General features: G+C 45.2%; 1 protein-coding gene across 3 annotated transcripts in view; it reads left to right on the top strand.

Annotated features, from left to right (window-relative positions):
* The window catches only part of schip1 (schwannomin interacting protein 1), a 183,842-nt gene that overhangs the window by 143,416 nt on the left and 23,605 nt on the right, over positions 1-16,821 (top strand). For 2 of the 3 annotated variants that reach the window (XM_076100927.1, XM_076100926.1), the window contains exon 9: positions 6,739-7,542. In XM_076100927.1, the coding sequence (XP_075957042.1) occupies positions 6,739-7,542 (804 nt within the window). Of the gene's footprint in view, positions 1-6,738; positions 7,543-16,821 lie in introns of those variants that run through there. The other variant, XM_076100928.1, reaches the window with a different exon arrangement.

Genomic DNA, 16,821 nt, shown 5'->3' with positions numbered 1-16,821 from the left:
TCGTAGAAAGGTAATAAACCTTAAGTTCTGTTTGGTGTCTATCCTGTCCCCAACAGCACAAAAAAGTACTTCTCACTGTTTTGTCACATCAATATTTTACACGTTTTATGAGAATTGTTGAGAATATAAATATATATATATATATATAAAGAGAGAGACTGGCTTATAGAACAAATTAAGCCCTGCAGTACTATAGAAGATGTACTGCAGTACAACATTGTCAGGAAAACTTTGCCAGCTTTTCTAGTCTGTTGTAGAAATCTTCTACAGACAAGATTGAGCAAGATAAAACACAAAGAAACCCGCTGTGTTTCCCATTTTCCTTTACATGAAGGCATCTTTCTTAGAGCCTAGCACATATATGACTCTTCCTGGCTTTAGGTAATAAATGCTAAGGAGTATGTGCAGACGCAAGGGAGTCGTTTAAGTGGTACAAGTGTTTTTAGGGGATACCTTTAAAAGGTATGCGTGAAGTATAAAGACTTCTTTCATGACAGCCAGGATTGGGTATTTTTTTATCTGAAGAAGACATGACATGCTTGAGAGACCTGGGTGTTGAGTCTACTGTCTGGCCTCTCGTGGCTCCGTGTCTCTCATAACCAGGCCAGATTTTCCCATCTGCAGGTCTGGTCTTGTACCATAGTCATGTTTGGTACGCCTCATTTTCTGTCGTCTGGTTCGGCCCCAGTCTTGTTTCAAGGTGAGCTCTTCCCCTCGGCCCCTGAAAAGAGAGAGGAAGAGGGAAAAGTGAGAGGGAGAATCCTCCAAGGTCACTTTCGGTGTCTCTCCGTTAGAGTTGGTGAGTTCCTGACAAGGCAGAGACAGTTTCAATTTCTCACAAACTGTCAAGAGCTCCCTGTTTTTTTAAACACGTGTGAGACAGATATAAGCAGAGGAAGATGTTCCCTGACTTTTTGGTATTATCGGAGGGCCATTCTTTTCTCCAGCCTTATCTCTCTCTGTCAGTAATGGGCCTTCAGTGATTCCTGCCAGATAGCTGCTGTGGATGGACTGTTAGGCACACAGATAGAGCAAAGCTTTTGCAGATACTGTGGATCTTCACCTCGCTGTTTTTCCACATGTTTCTGCCCCTCGGTGATTGGTAAATCCCATTGAATGGCAGTTTGACAGACACCGCACCTCTGCCTCTCGGTAGATTTGGGGGGGGGGGATGCCTGAAGTAATGCACGGTGAACTTTCTTTGACCGCCTTCTCAATCAAAAGTAAAGTCATCTTCTTCCTCCAGGTGCCAATAAGACGTGGGTTTAAGAGCTTCGATGTAACATTTCCTGGACATCTTCATGTGGCGCTCCTGACTTTGAGCTGGTTGCTGCTTTTATTATTTCATGGAACAATTCGCTGCGGGGAAGGATGCCACGTCAAAAAATATTTTCATTTAGCGTTGACACTAACGGGAAATGCAAACTTCAAAGAAAGCACACTGTGTGTGCGTGTGTGCGTGCGTGCGTGCGTGCGTGTGTGTGTGTGTGTTGTGTGTGTGCATGTATGTGTGCAAGAGTGCCATAAACAATATTGGCCTCCTGTTGACAAGTTAATGATCAGTTAATTGCCTGGTGAGCATATGAATTTAAAGTCCTCCCTTTCTCTCCAAGATGAAAAAAACAAAGTAGCTTATCCTCCTTAAAGGCATTCAGTAGGCTACAAGTCTTTTCTTCACTATGACCGATTAATGTTTGGGGAATTGGGGAGAAAAAGCAGAGGGGAGGAGTGGTAGGGCTGATAAGAGAGTTGAAAGCAGTGGCGACGGGGGCTGAGAGTAGCAGCAATAGGCTGGACTCCTGCTGTCTTCTCTTTGGGGAGATCCCCACTAGCGCTCTGCCTACTGTAGTGTAGGGAGAGGCTCAGCCAGGGGTCTTTGAAGTACGGCTCTGTTATTACATGGACTGGTTTGTCCTTTGTGCTGCTTTTATACAATCAACGCATAATATCTGAAGACGGCTCCCATCCCTCAAACGACTACAAAACTAGGCTGAGCCGGGCCGGCCGCGCAGAGCAGAGAACGATTCCCAAACACGTCACTTGAAGCACAACGCGGCACTTTTGTATTTCCAAATGTTTGGCTTACCACTCGAGAGACGCAGATCCACTTTTTAATCATAGTGCTTGTTATACAAATGCTTTGGAGTATGTTTTACTCCTACTGTGGATGAGATTCGTTTGTCACTAACATTTAACTTGATCTCCATTTTGAAATATGTAAATTACCAGCTGTTGTAAGAGGAAACAGAATGCAACATGAAGATATCATGCCATGTTGGTGTTAACCCCTCTTCAGTTCTGACACTGCAGCTGCCATCTGTGTGTGTGTGCGTGTGTGCGTGTGTGCGTGTGTGTGTGTGTGTGTGTGTGTGTGTGGGGACTGGCGACAGTCTGTGTATGTAATGTATGTATGCAATATGTTATTTGTATTGTTTTAACAGCAGACGCTGTATGTTTCCAAGACAAATTTCCTTCGGGACAAAAAGTCTATCTTATCTTACAATATATTGGCAACAAATCTGTTACTTAATGAATTCTCTGCAGACCGACTAATCCGTTCTTTATGAAGTTAATAATGTTTTTTTTTTCCAACATGTCGAGATGGGTTTATAATGGTCATTTTGCAAAGCTGTAGTTTGTGGTGCTTGTAGCCTACTGGGCTGAATTAGTGAGGTTTGATATTCCGCCAAACTCAATTACAAAGCTCTAGAAAGTATCGGCTAGATATAGGCAGAATGCCAGTGGTGTTGAAGTTAACCTTTAATGGTGTATAGATTGTGAGCTCCTCATGCACTGTTGGGGACTTAGGCAGCTCTGTTAATCTAATATGGAAGTCTCCAAGCAATATGTGATATTTGATGTGTAGGTGCCCTTTATGCTGCAGAACGTTTTTATGTTGTACAATTAAAAGTGGTATTTTTAATATTACACTGAGTCTAGATTGTGCTTAGCTTTAAATGTAACCTGCCTTTGTGAACACTTGCAGTGGGGACTCCACAGCGTTATATGAGTGACACCATCTCAACCCAAACCGAGCATTACAGCGGTCACAATGTGGCTGGATTTATCGCAAGGGATGTTGCATTGGATTGCATTATACAGGTGTACCAAACTCTGATGAAAAGTAGAGCCGTTTGTTTTATATGTGAGGCAAAATGGATACAACAGGCATCTCTCAAGTTCTTTTATTTTTATGTGATAGAAAATTGATTTTGAAACATTCTAAATTCAGAACAGCATAAGTATGTTTACTAAATCATCTAGATAGTTGCTCTCTCTATTGCTCTCACTCCCTCTCTTTGCAAGGTCAGTGGGTGCAGAAGGTTGGGCTTTAGTTGTGTTCTGTCGTCACTTTCCCTCGAGCTGCGTGCTGCGACAGAGAGACGGGTCTTATTATAGAGAGAGAGAGCCTCTACCAACACAGAGCCTGTGCCAGCCAGGGAGCAGCGGCGTGCTTGTTTTGCGCTTAGTTGTAAGTCTCGCTTCTTAGGTAATAACGGAGTGATAAACGCCGCCTGGTTGTGTGAAAAAAGCGCTGAAACGTGCCCACAACATAAGGAGACGCACTTTACTCAGAGCCTATTTATTTGTCCAGTTGACGTGGTGGGAGCGAGAGAGCGCCTGCAGTCTGGGACTGGCTGGGGCCGGGCATCTCTCTGCGTGCGCCGGGGAGGGGAGGAAAAGAAGCGGCGTTGACCTGCTGGGATTTTAAGACATCTGCGGTATTTTGTCCAATCAGGACAGGCAGGACCCAAGACTCCGGTTGTCTTCCTCTGTGGACAGGCTACACACTCAGAGCGATGACTGTACTGAATGATCCACCGGCTCTCTGTCATTTCTCCACCGAAGCCAGCCCCACCAACACCCGCCCTTAAAATAAAGCTGCTGGGAAACAAGTGAGCACCACCACCGTTGTCTAACAGCTGGGATTCACACTTTACAATGTCTTGAGACGCGACGGGGAAGCTGCAAAGATGATGACAGTGAGTATCGGCTCGTTTAAATGGCGCTGATATTGCATCCAGGCTACTTTTAGCTGAGTAGCTTTGAACCGGTGACTTTAATATTGGCCCGATAATAGCGTAACGAGAGGGGGATATAGGCGTTTCTGTCACCGCTGTTGCCGGGGGGATATCACGTTCCTCCAGGGACTTTTTGGGAACATTACATCATATGAGTAGCCTATGAATAACAAATTGAAGAAACGCGTGCGTGTTATCCAAATTATTATAACAATGTGTCTTTCCAGTCAAATGTCAACCCTTAAAATAGCCTACACGATAGCCTATATCATGCAACTGTCATGCGTGCAGCAATGCCACTTGGAGTACACGCTCGACGCACGCAAAGACTGGGCGTATATGCGATGATGCCACCATCTAGAGAACGACGGGCAGAGTTGTGAGGTATAGTCTGTGACATAAATTAAACGCCCCCTAGACACCCGCCCGGCTGCGGGGTGGGGACCGGTGCAGCTGTCAATTTGCATGTATTTCGTGGCCAAATCCAGCCTGTACGGTCTCCCTGCGCTTCGGTTAATCCCACAGCGGATCAGCTTCACCGCTCCTCTCTCTCTCTCTCTCTCGCTCGCTCGCTCGCTCGCTCGCTCGCTCGCGCGCTCTCTCATACACACACACAGACACACTTTAAATGATTAGGCCTACATTATTTTAATCGGACTCATGTGACCGTCATGTATTGACGCGATAATATCTGGGAACCAAGCGCTGTTTTGATGCCGCACAAATCGGGATAACACTTCCAGAAGAAGAAGAAAAAAAAGGATCGGTGACCGAGATTTGAAACGCGATCGAAGCTCTGACACTCCGCTTCTATTCAGCGCTCGTCCTGTACTTGGAGAGGAAAACTCCACCCGGTTCCTGAATCCGGGTTTTAAAGCACTTATAAAGGGGCGACAAAGCCAAGATGACAGGCTGGTTCACACACCACAGGGACTGGTGACTGTGTGGTGATCCAGCGCGTTTGATGAGCACATCGGTAAGGGTTCTCCGATGTGCCGATACATTGATACCAGGTCTATTGTATGATCCATAATCATTTTTTTTTTTAAGGCTATGCATTCATTTACAAATGTGCATAATGGTGATTCGGGCTGTTTCGCTGTAAAATACTAGATATAAGCGATTTCAGAGTATTAGGCCATAAGTAGGCTGGTAATGTTGTGTGCCCTTAAGTCCTCCCCTTTCAGTTGTAGACCTACTGGGGCTCCTGGAGTTTTTTCATGTTAAAAAAAACCCCACATCTTGTTGGAAATGATGCCCAGGAAGAGAATATGGGATTCTGCATGTTATTACTGTCTAGACTGAGGGACAACAAGCAGAACAGTAATCAAACATCCTGGCACTGGTCTAATTCCTGGGTGGGTTATTAATAATGACTCTCAACTCTGCCTCTGAACACCCTGGAGGTCCCAACACCCCAGTGGCAATTCAATATGTTACCGAGGCCGTTCGAATAACATTGAAAATAGTTCTGTCTAACGACACCTTGCCAAGGCAAAACATGGCTTTTGTGGCCCCGTTTGTGCAGCTAGCGCAATCTTTATCCCTGTTAGACTTTTTATGGAGAAATGCAAACTCCCCATCATAGAGTGGCTTAGGTCTCTACACCGCATCAGCAATTTGTGTATCTAGTCTCCAAGTTGCTGAGTCTTTTTTGCTCAGTGCTTTACCCAACATAGATATTTTCTGCATTGTGCTTTGACGTCAACAGCCGGCACAGGTGTGGTTTAGTGGCCATACAGTAACTCAGGAAAGCTTATTATAATTAGGATAATATTGTAGTACGGCAGTTTTTCCCTCTTGAGTCTGGTGCAAAACGACTGTAAGTCCTCTGAAGCAGCAATTAGCAATCTTCATAATGAATTCCTTTTCCAGAACAACTCAGTATGTGGATCACGTAGGAATATGTCGTTAATTTGTCTTTGCCCTGAGAGAAATTTTGCAGCTCCTTGCTTTTCATTAACTTTTAAAAGTGGCGTGAGGCACTATGATAATGCGCTCCTGTGGAGAAAAGACTGATATCTCTGCAAGACAAGGCTCAGGTCAGGTGGAGATTTGTGGAGGGTTGTAAACAACGTGGACATTTTCATTAGCTGTGAACTAATCAGCGAGCTGGTGATTGGGGCTCTCTGCGGGAGCAACACAGTCAAGGTTAGACAACAACTCTGGACTCATCTGTCCGTGTCACAGTTTGGTGTGTATTGACATGTCAGTGTCAATTGATCTCACCCCTCACAACACCCGTGTTTTGTTCCTGTGGTGCTGCAGATGTAGCAGTGGGTGGTGGGATATCATTCTGACACATCCAGCCACACGGACTCCGCGTTCGCTGTGTGTGTCAGGTATCGCACAAGCCCACACACACACACACACACACACATGTACACATTCGCCAGAGGAATGTAGGATCAGTTAGCATAGTCGAGTAAGACTGAGAAGCTTTGGAGCAGTACAGTTGTTGAGGAGACGACTAGACAACAAGTCCAAGAGAGACCGTGACTGCAAAATTCTGTGCAGAGAGGAAGTTCCTGCAGGACAGGAAGTGCTTTGTAGTTGGTCTCAAAACACCAAATTAATATAATAATCGACACACTTCCCGAAATTCTCTTATCATTTTCCTCGTCTCTTTCCTCCTTTCCTCTCTTTTCTTTCTCTCGCTCTTTGCACATGCCTTTCCTCTGTTTCACTCTTGTTCTCTGTTCCTTTGTCGTTGCAGGATTACCGGGAGGATGGCATGGACCTGGGGAGCGATGCCTCCAGTCGCTCCAGCTCAGAGTCCAACTCCAACAAGGTTACACCTTGCTCCCCTTGTCTTGACCTGGCCACTTTGGAGGACTACAAATCCTCTCCCTCTCTAGAGCTGGTCACCTTAGAGAACTACGAGGAGGACGAGGACTACCAAGAGTATAAGAAGAAGGTGATAGAGGAGTGGGAGAGCGAGTATGGAGAAGACTACACCTCTCCACAGCCTCCTGGTCAAGAGGAAGGCGGAGGAGGCCTTGTGGGGGTTGACGGCCTTGGCGAAGGCTATAGGAAGGCGGTGAACAGTCGCAGCCTCGCTGAAGAATTCCAGGATGTGAAGACCATCCCACCCCTTCCGGCCTCTGGCGGACACACTGCCACCTCAGTTGCAGCCGTCCCTCAGGAACTGAAACGGAACGGCAATCTGATTTTGCCCAGGAGCCACCAGCTCCATTCCCCCGGTGCACCACAGGAGGGCACAGGGACTCCCAAGCCCCGCCACCGTAGCTCCAGTCAAGCCAGGGGGAGCCGCAGCACTAGCGGGGGTGCTGGTGGTGGTGGAGGCGGAGGAGGCAGTGGAGGCAGTGGAGGCAGTGGAGGGACTGGGGGACGGATGGGGGGATACAAAGAGGAGGAGGGTGTAGAGGAGGAGCCTCTGCCCACCATGGACTGGGCAGCCCTGGAGAGACACCTGGCTGGGCTGCAGTGCAGAGAGCAGGAGAACCAGAACCTCAACCACAACCAGAACCACAACATGGGCAAGACCAACTACACCTCGGTAAGTGTCTAAGGATTTCGTTGTTTCTTTATGTTCTTGTGGGTTTTTCTGCTTGTGTGTGTGTCAAAGGTTATCATCTCACACAGAGTTTTCCCATGCTCTGGTGGGCATAATCCAACATGTTTATGTGTCATATGGACCCTGGAAATATTGGGTTAGCTGAAGTAAGGAAGAGGGATTAGTCAGCTAAGCACTAAACTATGTAGTCCAGCTATTAACCTGACCACCGTGGAACTCTGGGCTACATATGGACACTGATTCAACAGTGCAAGCAGTAACTGTTATTAGTTAATGACTTTGGACAGATAATTACTACAGCAAATATTTGTTGCTGGCCTTTCAGTCTTGTATCTGTTAAATCTAATTTAATAAAATCGGTGGCTGTGGCTATGTGGTTTTTCTACCAGAAGAGGTCAGTGTTGCATTGGCATTCTGCAGAGAGCTGCTGCAGGCCTTTCATGCCACACCAGCAGCTCCAGCACGAAAGGCTGTTATGATTCACTTGCAATCTCATGACATCACACTTTAAATCGCAGTCCCAGCCAGAGTTTTATGGTTTATTGTCGGTCTGTGGGTCCAAGAGGGTGTAGCTTTAAAAATGTGTTGAGAGGAGCGGGAGAAAATTGTTTACAGCAGCCACAGTTTCAGTGCAGACACTTAGCTCTTGTGTCACTGCCTCAAACTAAAGTGAGGGCAAATGTGTGTTTGAGAAATGGGGATTGGTGCTCTCTTTTGGTATGCAAGCACCAAGACCTTTTCCTCAGTGCACACAGACAATGGCTGCAGCCAGTGCCTTTTGTGAGTGTGTTGCGTGTGTTGTGTGTCTTTGTTTGTCTGTCCTGGAGGCCCCCTCTGTCTCCCTAAGGCATGTCAGGAATGCAGCGGGAGAAGTGGGGGGATGAGAGGAAGGAAAGAGCGAGGAAAGGACAGGAAGATGGTATCTTTAGGACCAGGCAGTTCGGGGTCACATAGCTTACGTGTTTGAGTCAATGTTCATTACCTGCTGCTGTCCATCTTAAATAAGAAGGTCACCTCCTAGCTCGCTTTAGTCTGGGGAAAATCTGCTCTCTCTCTCTCTCTCTCTCTCTCTCTCTCTCTCTCTCTCTCTCTCTCTCCACAGTAGGCTGTGATATAATTGATGGGTGGAAGAAAATCTCTTGAAAGAGAGCCTCTGTCTCCACATGCAGCCACTATCTTCTGCACACACACACACACACACACACACACACAAATGCACCCATTCACAGACATGCTCTTTACCACATGTGGTGTCTCACACACACTAGGCCTGGTGTGGATGATAGCCTGGTCCTGATGCTGATAAAGTGCCACAGCTCCAGCTGTCTCTCCGATTACAAGTTTTAAAAAAAAAAAACAATCCTGACAAAAACCAGGCCTCACATTTTTGATGGCCTGAGTAGATAAGAAATTAGAATTAGACGTGTAATCCCTCCTAAGCTGGAAGCAGAAGAGATAAACCAGAGAAGACTGGAGGCACACGCTTATACCCTGGACAATCCCACTCTTAAAATCACATGTGGGCTGTTGCTACTTCTATAGAGGAATGCCCAATCATATGGATCATATCAATACAATCCGTCACTGAATATCTGACGTGTAATTTGACCTTTTGGTTTGTTTAGTCCTATCTCTGAGCTTCCACATGTGGTATAAGAGGACAATGCAAACCTGCTAGCAAGAGCACACAAGTAGATGATTTAGGATCTGAGACATTCCTATAAAGTAATCCCCAGTGTCTGTCTATGGCAGGGGGCATCTGAGTTTCTTACTTCTGAAATGTGAAGGATTTAACAGACACCCGGGAAGGAAAAGTGGGCCGGTGCTTTTAAAATGTTGTTAAATATTTAGACATCCGCTCAGGCGGGACCCACTAGCGAGATGATGCGTGTGTTCATGTATGGAGGGGTCTGTCTGGGATGTTGCTGGGGTCCAGAGGGACAGAGATATTCATGCTTCAGTAGAGCTTCAAAAGCATCTGTGCTTTCAGACAGACGGGACACAGTGAAGCTCAAAGCTAATAATCTGAAGTGGTAGCCATGTGCCTGGAGACGGGTTTAGCTGGTCTCCAGTCAGATGCAGTAACTACAGAACACCACATACACACTTATTGTACATAAGAACATGTTAAAATATCGATCAGTTCAAATGAACTTTAAACCAGACAGATAGGATAAACATACACAGTCACTAGCATTTAGACCTCTTCCTGCACTCTGGTTGTCCTGTACACATTTCCATGTCAACCATGTCTGCTCAAAGACAGGGTTGAGTCATAGTACGGGAGAGTTTGTAGGTCTTTGAAAAGTTCATTTAGCTACTTTCAAAGGAAAAGTTTGACATTTTGTAAAATGCGCCTAAAGCTAGCCAGCAGTGAGTTAAGTTAGCGTAGCATAAAGACTGGAAACAGCAAGCCTGGCTCTGTCCAAAGGTGAAAAAATCCACCTACCAGCACCTCTAAAGCTCCATAATTAGCAATTTATATCATTTTTGTTTAATCCAACCAAAAGCCAAACAGGACAAGTTCTGCTGTTACAGAGTCCTGTCACTTTTACAATTAAGCCAAATGTCAAACTATTCCTTTGCATTTGACTTTGAAACACGAACCTAGAGTGCCATTGGTTTTTCATCATGCGATGACATGTTTCGTCTACCTGTAGATTAACACTGGCAAATCTGTGCCACAAAAACCCTCACTTATCCTGCATGTTATTTCATTGTTGTGCAAATGCACCAGTCACATTGGTGCTGGTGTGTTTAGTTAGGGCGTGGTCCTTTCTGGCTTCTGTAATCTCCGCGTCCGCCTGCAGGCTTTGGGGTCAGGGGGATCCCTGAGGATGAGGGGCACGCTGGCCTGTTTGTAATTTATTTCTGATGAACTCTGGAGTCGCGTGGCAGGGAGTGGCCCACAGGGACCTCAAGTACACTACCCCTAACCCTCCATTTAGCCCCGCACCCCTGAAAGGCAAACAATAATATTATTCTCCTGAGCCGGTCTTGAGGTGATAAAGGCAGGAGGGTCAGTCTACATTTATTGCTGTCTACACTCAGGAATTTACCTGTGTGTTAAATCCATGCCTACCGGCTACTTCTTTTTCAATCTCAGAGCGCACACACCTAGATTTACTCACACAATTTAAAAACACCCCATGGGCAAACTGTGGTGAGAAAGATGGGGCCTGTGCTGGGACCTGCAGCACCACTCCTACTTTAAAAGTGTAGTGAATATATATATATCTCACACACACACACATACACACTGATCTATATCCATCCACTAATTGTACACATCTGGATCCGTTGACTATGAAAACTGTTGAATGTCCTCTGTAACTCTGGAGGAGGTTTAAGTCAGAGATGATGTACAATTTTGAACCAAAACCTTTTGTTAAAAAAGACTGCACGCATTATAATAACTTCATCTGCTGCATCAATTTTGACTATATTTTTGAATTAGTCTTTACGAGCCTCCCAACTTTATGTAAATGCAATGTGAGATTATTTAATTAAAGTAATTAGAAATGACTTACAATAAAGCCACATAGTTTACATGACGTGATTGCCATAATTACATCTGCCTTGTAAAAATTTGGACAACTTTTTAATTTATAATCTCTGCTGTTAGAACAGATGTGATGATTTTTTGGTTTTTCCAGCTATCAGAGGATGTAAAAGGTCGATGAACATCTATGTATTTGGGAAGTGCTGCTCAAGCACACTGTATAAACAGTAAAAAATGTCAAGAGCCGGGCGGAATTGTAGAAATATGGAGTACTCTGCCCCAGAAAAGAGGTTAGAGAAAAGAGCAAAGGCAGAGAGAGGTTGGACTGTTTCTGTCTCTCTAGACACTGCTCTCTGTGATTATGAACAAGTTCAGCAGTTGAACTGTGCTGGCCGACCTCCACTAAGCACCTAACTACTACCTTCACCCTGTACTCAGACTGTGCCACGTAGAGCCAGAGAGGGCGAGGTTAGGAGGAGAAAGAAATAGTTTTGTTGAGTTTGAGAAGTCAGTGCAGTTATTTTGGAAATAAATAGGCTGCAAAGAAGGCAAGTCTGAATATGGAGAGCAGCAGATTGATGGGATCAAAAGGAAACTGTGGAGGAAGAGGGAGGTGAGAGAAGGTTTGTGGGGTCAGAGGTATGGTTTGAATGAAGGCGGTAGCTAGCATGAACGGGCGGAAAGTTGGAGGAGTCGATAGTCAGTGACGTATATATGGGTAGGGAGTGGGAGGAGGTTTCAGAGATGGGGGGCAGGGCTTTAGCCAGGTGTGGAGAGCGCCCATGAGGCTCCGGTGAACCACAGTTCATTGTGTGTGTGTGTGTGTGTGTGTGTGTCAGTGAGTGTGTGCATGTATGTGCCGGTACCAGCTGAAACACGCCCGGCCCTCTGCACATTGCAGCTCACACACATACATTCTCCTCACACACACACGGACTTCACCGTCTCTGCTTCAGAGTCAAGTTTTCTGTCTCCTTTTAGTCTACACACACACATGCACACTCTCACCTCACTGATTCAAAGGATATCTTTTTTTGTCTCATGGTATCCTGACAGTCTGCTGCTGTGGGTAGATGTTTTTTCTTCTTCTTGTTTTTATAAGTGGCGTGTTTTTCATCTCAGCTTAACCTTGGATTCCTCACAGCAAGTCGGGCACTTAACTCAGGTAAAGCAACATCTGAAATGTGTAGAAGTCTGCTTTCTGTCAGGTTTGTCAGACCCCTTTCAACATTAAATGTACATGTGATGTGTAGTCAAACCAGGGCTAGTTCAGATTCAAAGTTAGATCAATCGTTCTGAACTCCTGATTTAATTATATAATGGATCATTCCTCTGCTGTGACATGTTGTCTTTTGAGTTTGTATGAAACAGAAAAGTTAAATATGTCGAGAATGGAACATAAAGTAGAGCCAGCTGCACATCTGTCCATGCATCTCAGTTTCCTCGGAACTAACGTTCTGTGTGACCCTTTAACAAAGAGCAGGTTCATGCTGGAAGGACTCTGACCATATGTGGGTTGCTACATCTTGGTAGCCCTCTATTTTTTTCCCCTTTCTGGCAAAGAAAGAATATCAACAAATATGCAGTCCATGTGTGTTTGAATCCTGTCTTAAATACGCAAATCTTCATTCTGTACAACTGCTTTGAAAGTCCCTTTACTTTGATGTGCAGAAAAAGGTTTTTTGACACACTAAGCCAAGCTCAAATAACATGAAAGAGGCCAACTGATTGCCTCTGGATGCCTCATGTCACCTCAGGTCTTCTGTTAAAAGCTACTCTTGCACACACCACAGACCAGAACTGACTGGCGACTGCTTAAACAGTCTGCACATGCACGTGCATGGAGGAAACAAGGAGGACGTCGAATCCAAAAACTCTTGGCATTGCATTCCTCTGCTTGAGGAGTAAAAGATTTGAACAAACTACCGTAAAGATTCAGAGCATTAATATAGCAACAAGCAACTATCAGCTAAAGATATAGTGGAGTAATGTCTACCTGAGCAGAGGATGAAGTTGAGAATGAAGTTGCTCTCCCTCTGTGTGTGTTGTTATCCGAGCCTCTGTGTGTTGACATAGCCAGGCCGGACGTGCAATGCTTTTAGTGCATGTTTGTGTATGTTAGCGTGCCCCACTGGTTAGCTCATGGCCCCTGCTCTGCACTGCTCTCATACGACCTAGCACCCATCCTCATGTTACCCCTCAGGTAAACACTGTTCGCTCTGTCAGCACTTTTTTACGTAGTTTGCACCGTTAGCTGCGAGCCGCCGGCTCAGCCGTCGCCATGTTGCCAGCCGTGGAGGGGCAAAAGAAACGCTCCCAATCAAACGCGCATAGCACCGTCAAATTGGTAAAAACAGTTCGTCGACAGGCTGAACAGCCAATTAGTTGGCTCTATCACTGTCGGTGATTTAACATGCTCAATCAGCCAAATGTGCCAGATGGCCAACTGTCTGCTTTTTGTGTCAGGTAGCAATGATACAGTAGTGTTTGATGTTGAAGGGTATTCATCACTAAGGACCCCGTGGCCTTCAGCTGTATTGGAAAGGAAAGTTTGACAAGTCAGGGCGGTCTGCTATGCCATGTTTCGTCTAGATAGGGTACGCACCTGCACATGCTCATGTAAACTTTTAGATAGACCAGCTGGCTCACAAAACACAACGCCCAAGAAATACTAAAGGTTATTAAGTTCGAGTCTCATAGACCGCCTCGGCAGGAGTACTAAACTGCTCTTATCTGGTGCCAAAGTACAGTTTAATCAGCTGCCTGATGATGTTTTCCTCATCTGCACATGTAAACAAACACATGCAAACCTATGTGTATTGTGAATATGATGCTATAGGTGTAGATTAACTGACAAAGACAGATGCGCTTACTATGTGGTCTGTTGAGGTGGAAGGGTACTAAGTATTTCACCTACACTAGTGTGATGATTCAGAGTCATGTCATCAGGCAAGCCAGCTGCATTGTGGGTAAATCAGATAAATATGCTGCTATGATTGGAGATAAAATAACAGTGTTTTAGGTGGAAAGGCACAGCCTACAGCTACACATTCCTCCCCTGTTTGTCTGGTTCATCTTGATAGAACTCACACAAACACACCCTTCCTCTGATTCACTCAAACCATGATTCACCAAGGCCATGTGTTGTACCCGGTTATATCCTGTCTGGCGTGGAAGTCAGCTTAGGCTCGTACCACGTCTAAAACTCATTTTTGTACCCAGTTGCCAATCTCCACCTTCTCCTCTTTCTCTTCTCTCCTTCCCCCTTTCTTCCAGACATCCCCTGTTGTTCACTGCCATTCCCACTCCTGTTCCCCGCTAATTGTCCTCTTCCTCAAGCTGTCAGGAAGCATTATAGCCTAATGTTCTCACACAGCCAAAGCACAGCAGGAGAATATACCCCCCCCCCCCCCCCCCCCCTCCTGCCTGGGTCCCCCTCTCCACCCTATATAAAAACTATCAAAGAGGGGCGCAGGCTGTGAGTGGCAGAGCGTGCTGTGGAGGAAATGGGGATTTATGTAGCAGTGAGGAGACGGCCTCTAATGTTATAGCTTCGTGTCAGTCCTCATTCTGCACAGTCACTGCAGAGCAGAGCCCAATACACACACACACAAACACACACACACACAGGTGCACAGGCCAGCTTTTAAAGTAAGAACGGGACCGAAGGAGATAAAAAACGGTTTATTGCAAGAAGGCAACAAAAACAGAGAGTGAGAGCTAGAAATTGAGAAAGAGAGAAAGAGGGTTTATGTTTTCCAAGCAGTGAAGGATTTTAAGCTCTTATCCATCACCTCTCCTGTCTCTTTTTTGGAAGGAATAAAGGGTTTAGTCAGACACGCACACACTGGCCTGTGTTTGTGATGTGTGTGCTTGCGTGGATTGCTCGTTTGGGTGGAGCTGAAACATGAAACACTGGTCTTCTCTGCTCCTAATTACAGAGTGTGGGGTTTTTATGTGTGAGTGTGTGTGTGTGTGTGTGTGTGTGTGTGTGCGTGTGTTTGGGTGCGTGCTTGTGAGAGGTAGAAACGTGGGTTGTGAACTTGCTGTGTTTATAACGGGCTAAAAATACAAGCCATGTTTAAATCACGTCTGCACACCCACACAGACCCCAACGAACCAAGAGTATTTTTGTCTTCATGATTCTGACTGTTATATAAGCTTTCTGTGATGTGTGTGTGTGTGTGTGTGTGTGTGTGTGTGTGTGTGTGTGTGTGTGTGTGTGTGTGTGTGTGTGTGTGTGTGTGTGTGTGTGTGTGTGTGTGTGTGTGTGCGTGTGTGTGTGTGTGTGTGTGTGTGTGTGTGTGTGTGTGTGTGTGTCCGTGTCCGTGTCCGTGTCCGTAACAGACAGGGGGAGAGAGAGCAAGAGAGGGAATTTGTGCCAGGTCATGCAGAGAGCTTCATCTGTTACTGTAGAGCACAGCACATTTTGATCACCTCACATTCTCATAACACCAGAATAATCATTCCATCAGGCTGAAGTAGGGCTGCAGCTAATGATGATTCGTCTGTCAAATGTCAGAAAATTGTAAAAATATAGCCTGTGATGACATCTTCATGATGCTTGTTTTGTCCAACCAACAGTCGAAAATCCCCAAATATAAAATGAACTATCATGTGGATAGAGTGCTTACAGCGCATGCCATACAACGTACAAGAAGAAGAAGTGTCTAAGCTGCTAAATATTCACTGTGGCTCACTACTTCTGTTTTCCTAATAAACTGTGTCATTGCACATGTGTAATTGGTGGTCAGCTAGTCATTCCCTCAGTTGGTATACACATTTTTTGTGACGCATTTAAAAAGGTGAAGCAAATATTAATGCAGCCTGGTGGTCACAGCATGCTCAGTCTTTCCACCACCAACTGTAGGCATGCAGTCCTCATTAGAACAACCTCTGGTGGCGGATCATAAGACTGAGCGCACACACACACACACACATATGCACTCCCTGGCCTTCCACATCAGTTCCTCCCAGTCAGAGGGAGCTCATTACCGCCAGAATCTGGCCCTCACACTGAGCCAACCTGCTTTGCTATGCATTGTTTTTCCACTGGCGCAAAATGAGGGAAGAAAGAGGAAGGTTTGTGGAAGAAAAGAAAGCAAATGTAGTAACACCGAAAGGCCAGAGAAGAAAGGAAGAAGGGGTAGATGGCAAGGGCGCTAAAAAGAGAGAGGGCGAGCTGTTTGTCAGACGAAGGGAGGAGGCGTCACAGCTTGACTGAGAATCCTGTCTGTTTTTTTATATTCCAGTTTATTTGAAAGAAATGTGCAATCAGTTGATATTTTATGGCAGTATGTTTTTCTAGGGCAAGACTAATTTGACCAATTCTAAATGCCAAATATGTTCTTCTGTATATCAAAGTAAGTTACTCCTCTCAGGTTGCCAGTTTTCTTCATGGTGACATAACACATTTTGATAATGATTTAAGGAAAAAATTATTTTTATTTATTCCTTTATTTATTGAAACAGGAAGGAGAACGTTTTTGATTAGTGCTCCTCTTGTGTTACGCACCTATAGTTTGTGCCAGTACAGGTGTTTGAACTGTAAATACTGAGTATGCTAAATGCATTTTATCTGCATTGAAAATGTTTTGAGAGACTTTTTTGTGGGACTCAAATTTTTGCATCCGTTTTTTAGTAGAAGGTGCAACATGTAAATCCAATGGATTACCTTACTGAATACAAACATTGCCTTGTAACTTGTATTCAGTCACTGACTACGTTTCAAAGTAATCTGACCCAACCCTGTTCACCAC

Source organism: Anarhichas minor, unplaced genomic scaffold (genome assembly GCF_050575085.1).
Source record: "Anarhichas minor isolate MPS153535 unplaced genomic scaffold, ASM5057508v1 ptg000026l, whole genome shotgun sequence".
In the NCBI taxonomy this organism is placed as follows: Eukaryota; Metazoa; Chordata; class Actinopteri; order Perciformes; family Anarhichadidae; genus Anarhichas; species Anarhichas minor.
Note: the sequence above shows the minus strand (reverse complement) of the source record. Positions and strands in the feature narration are given on the sequence as shown.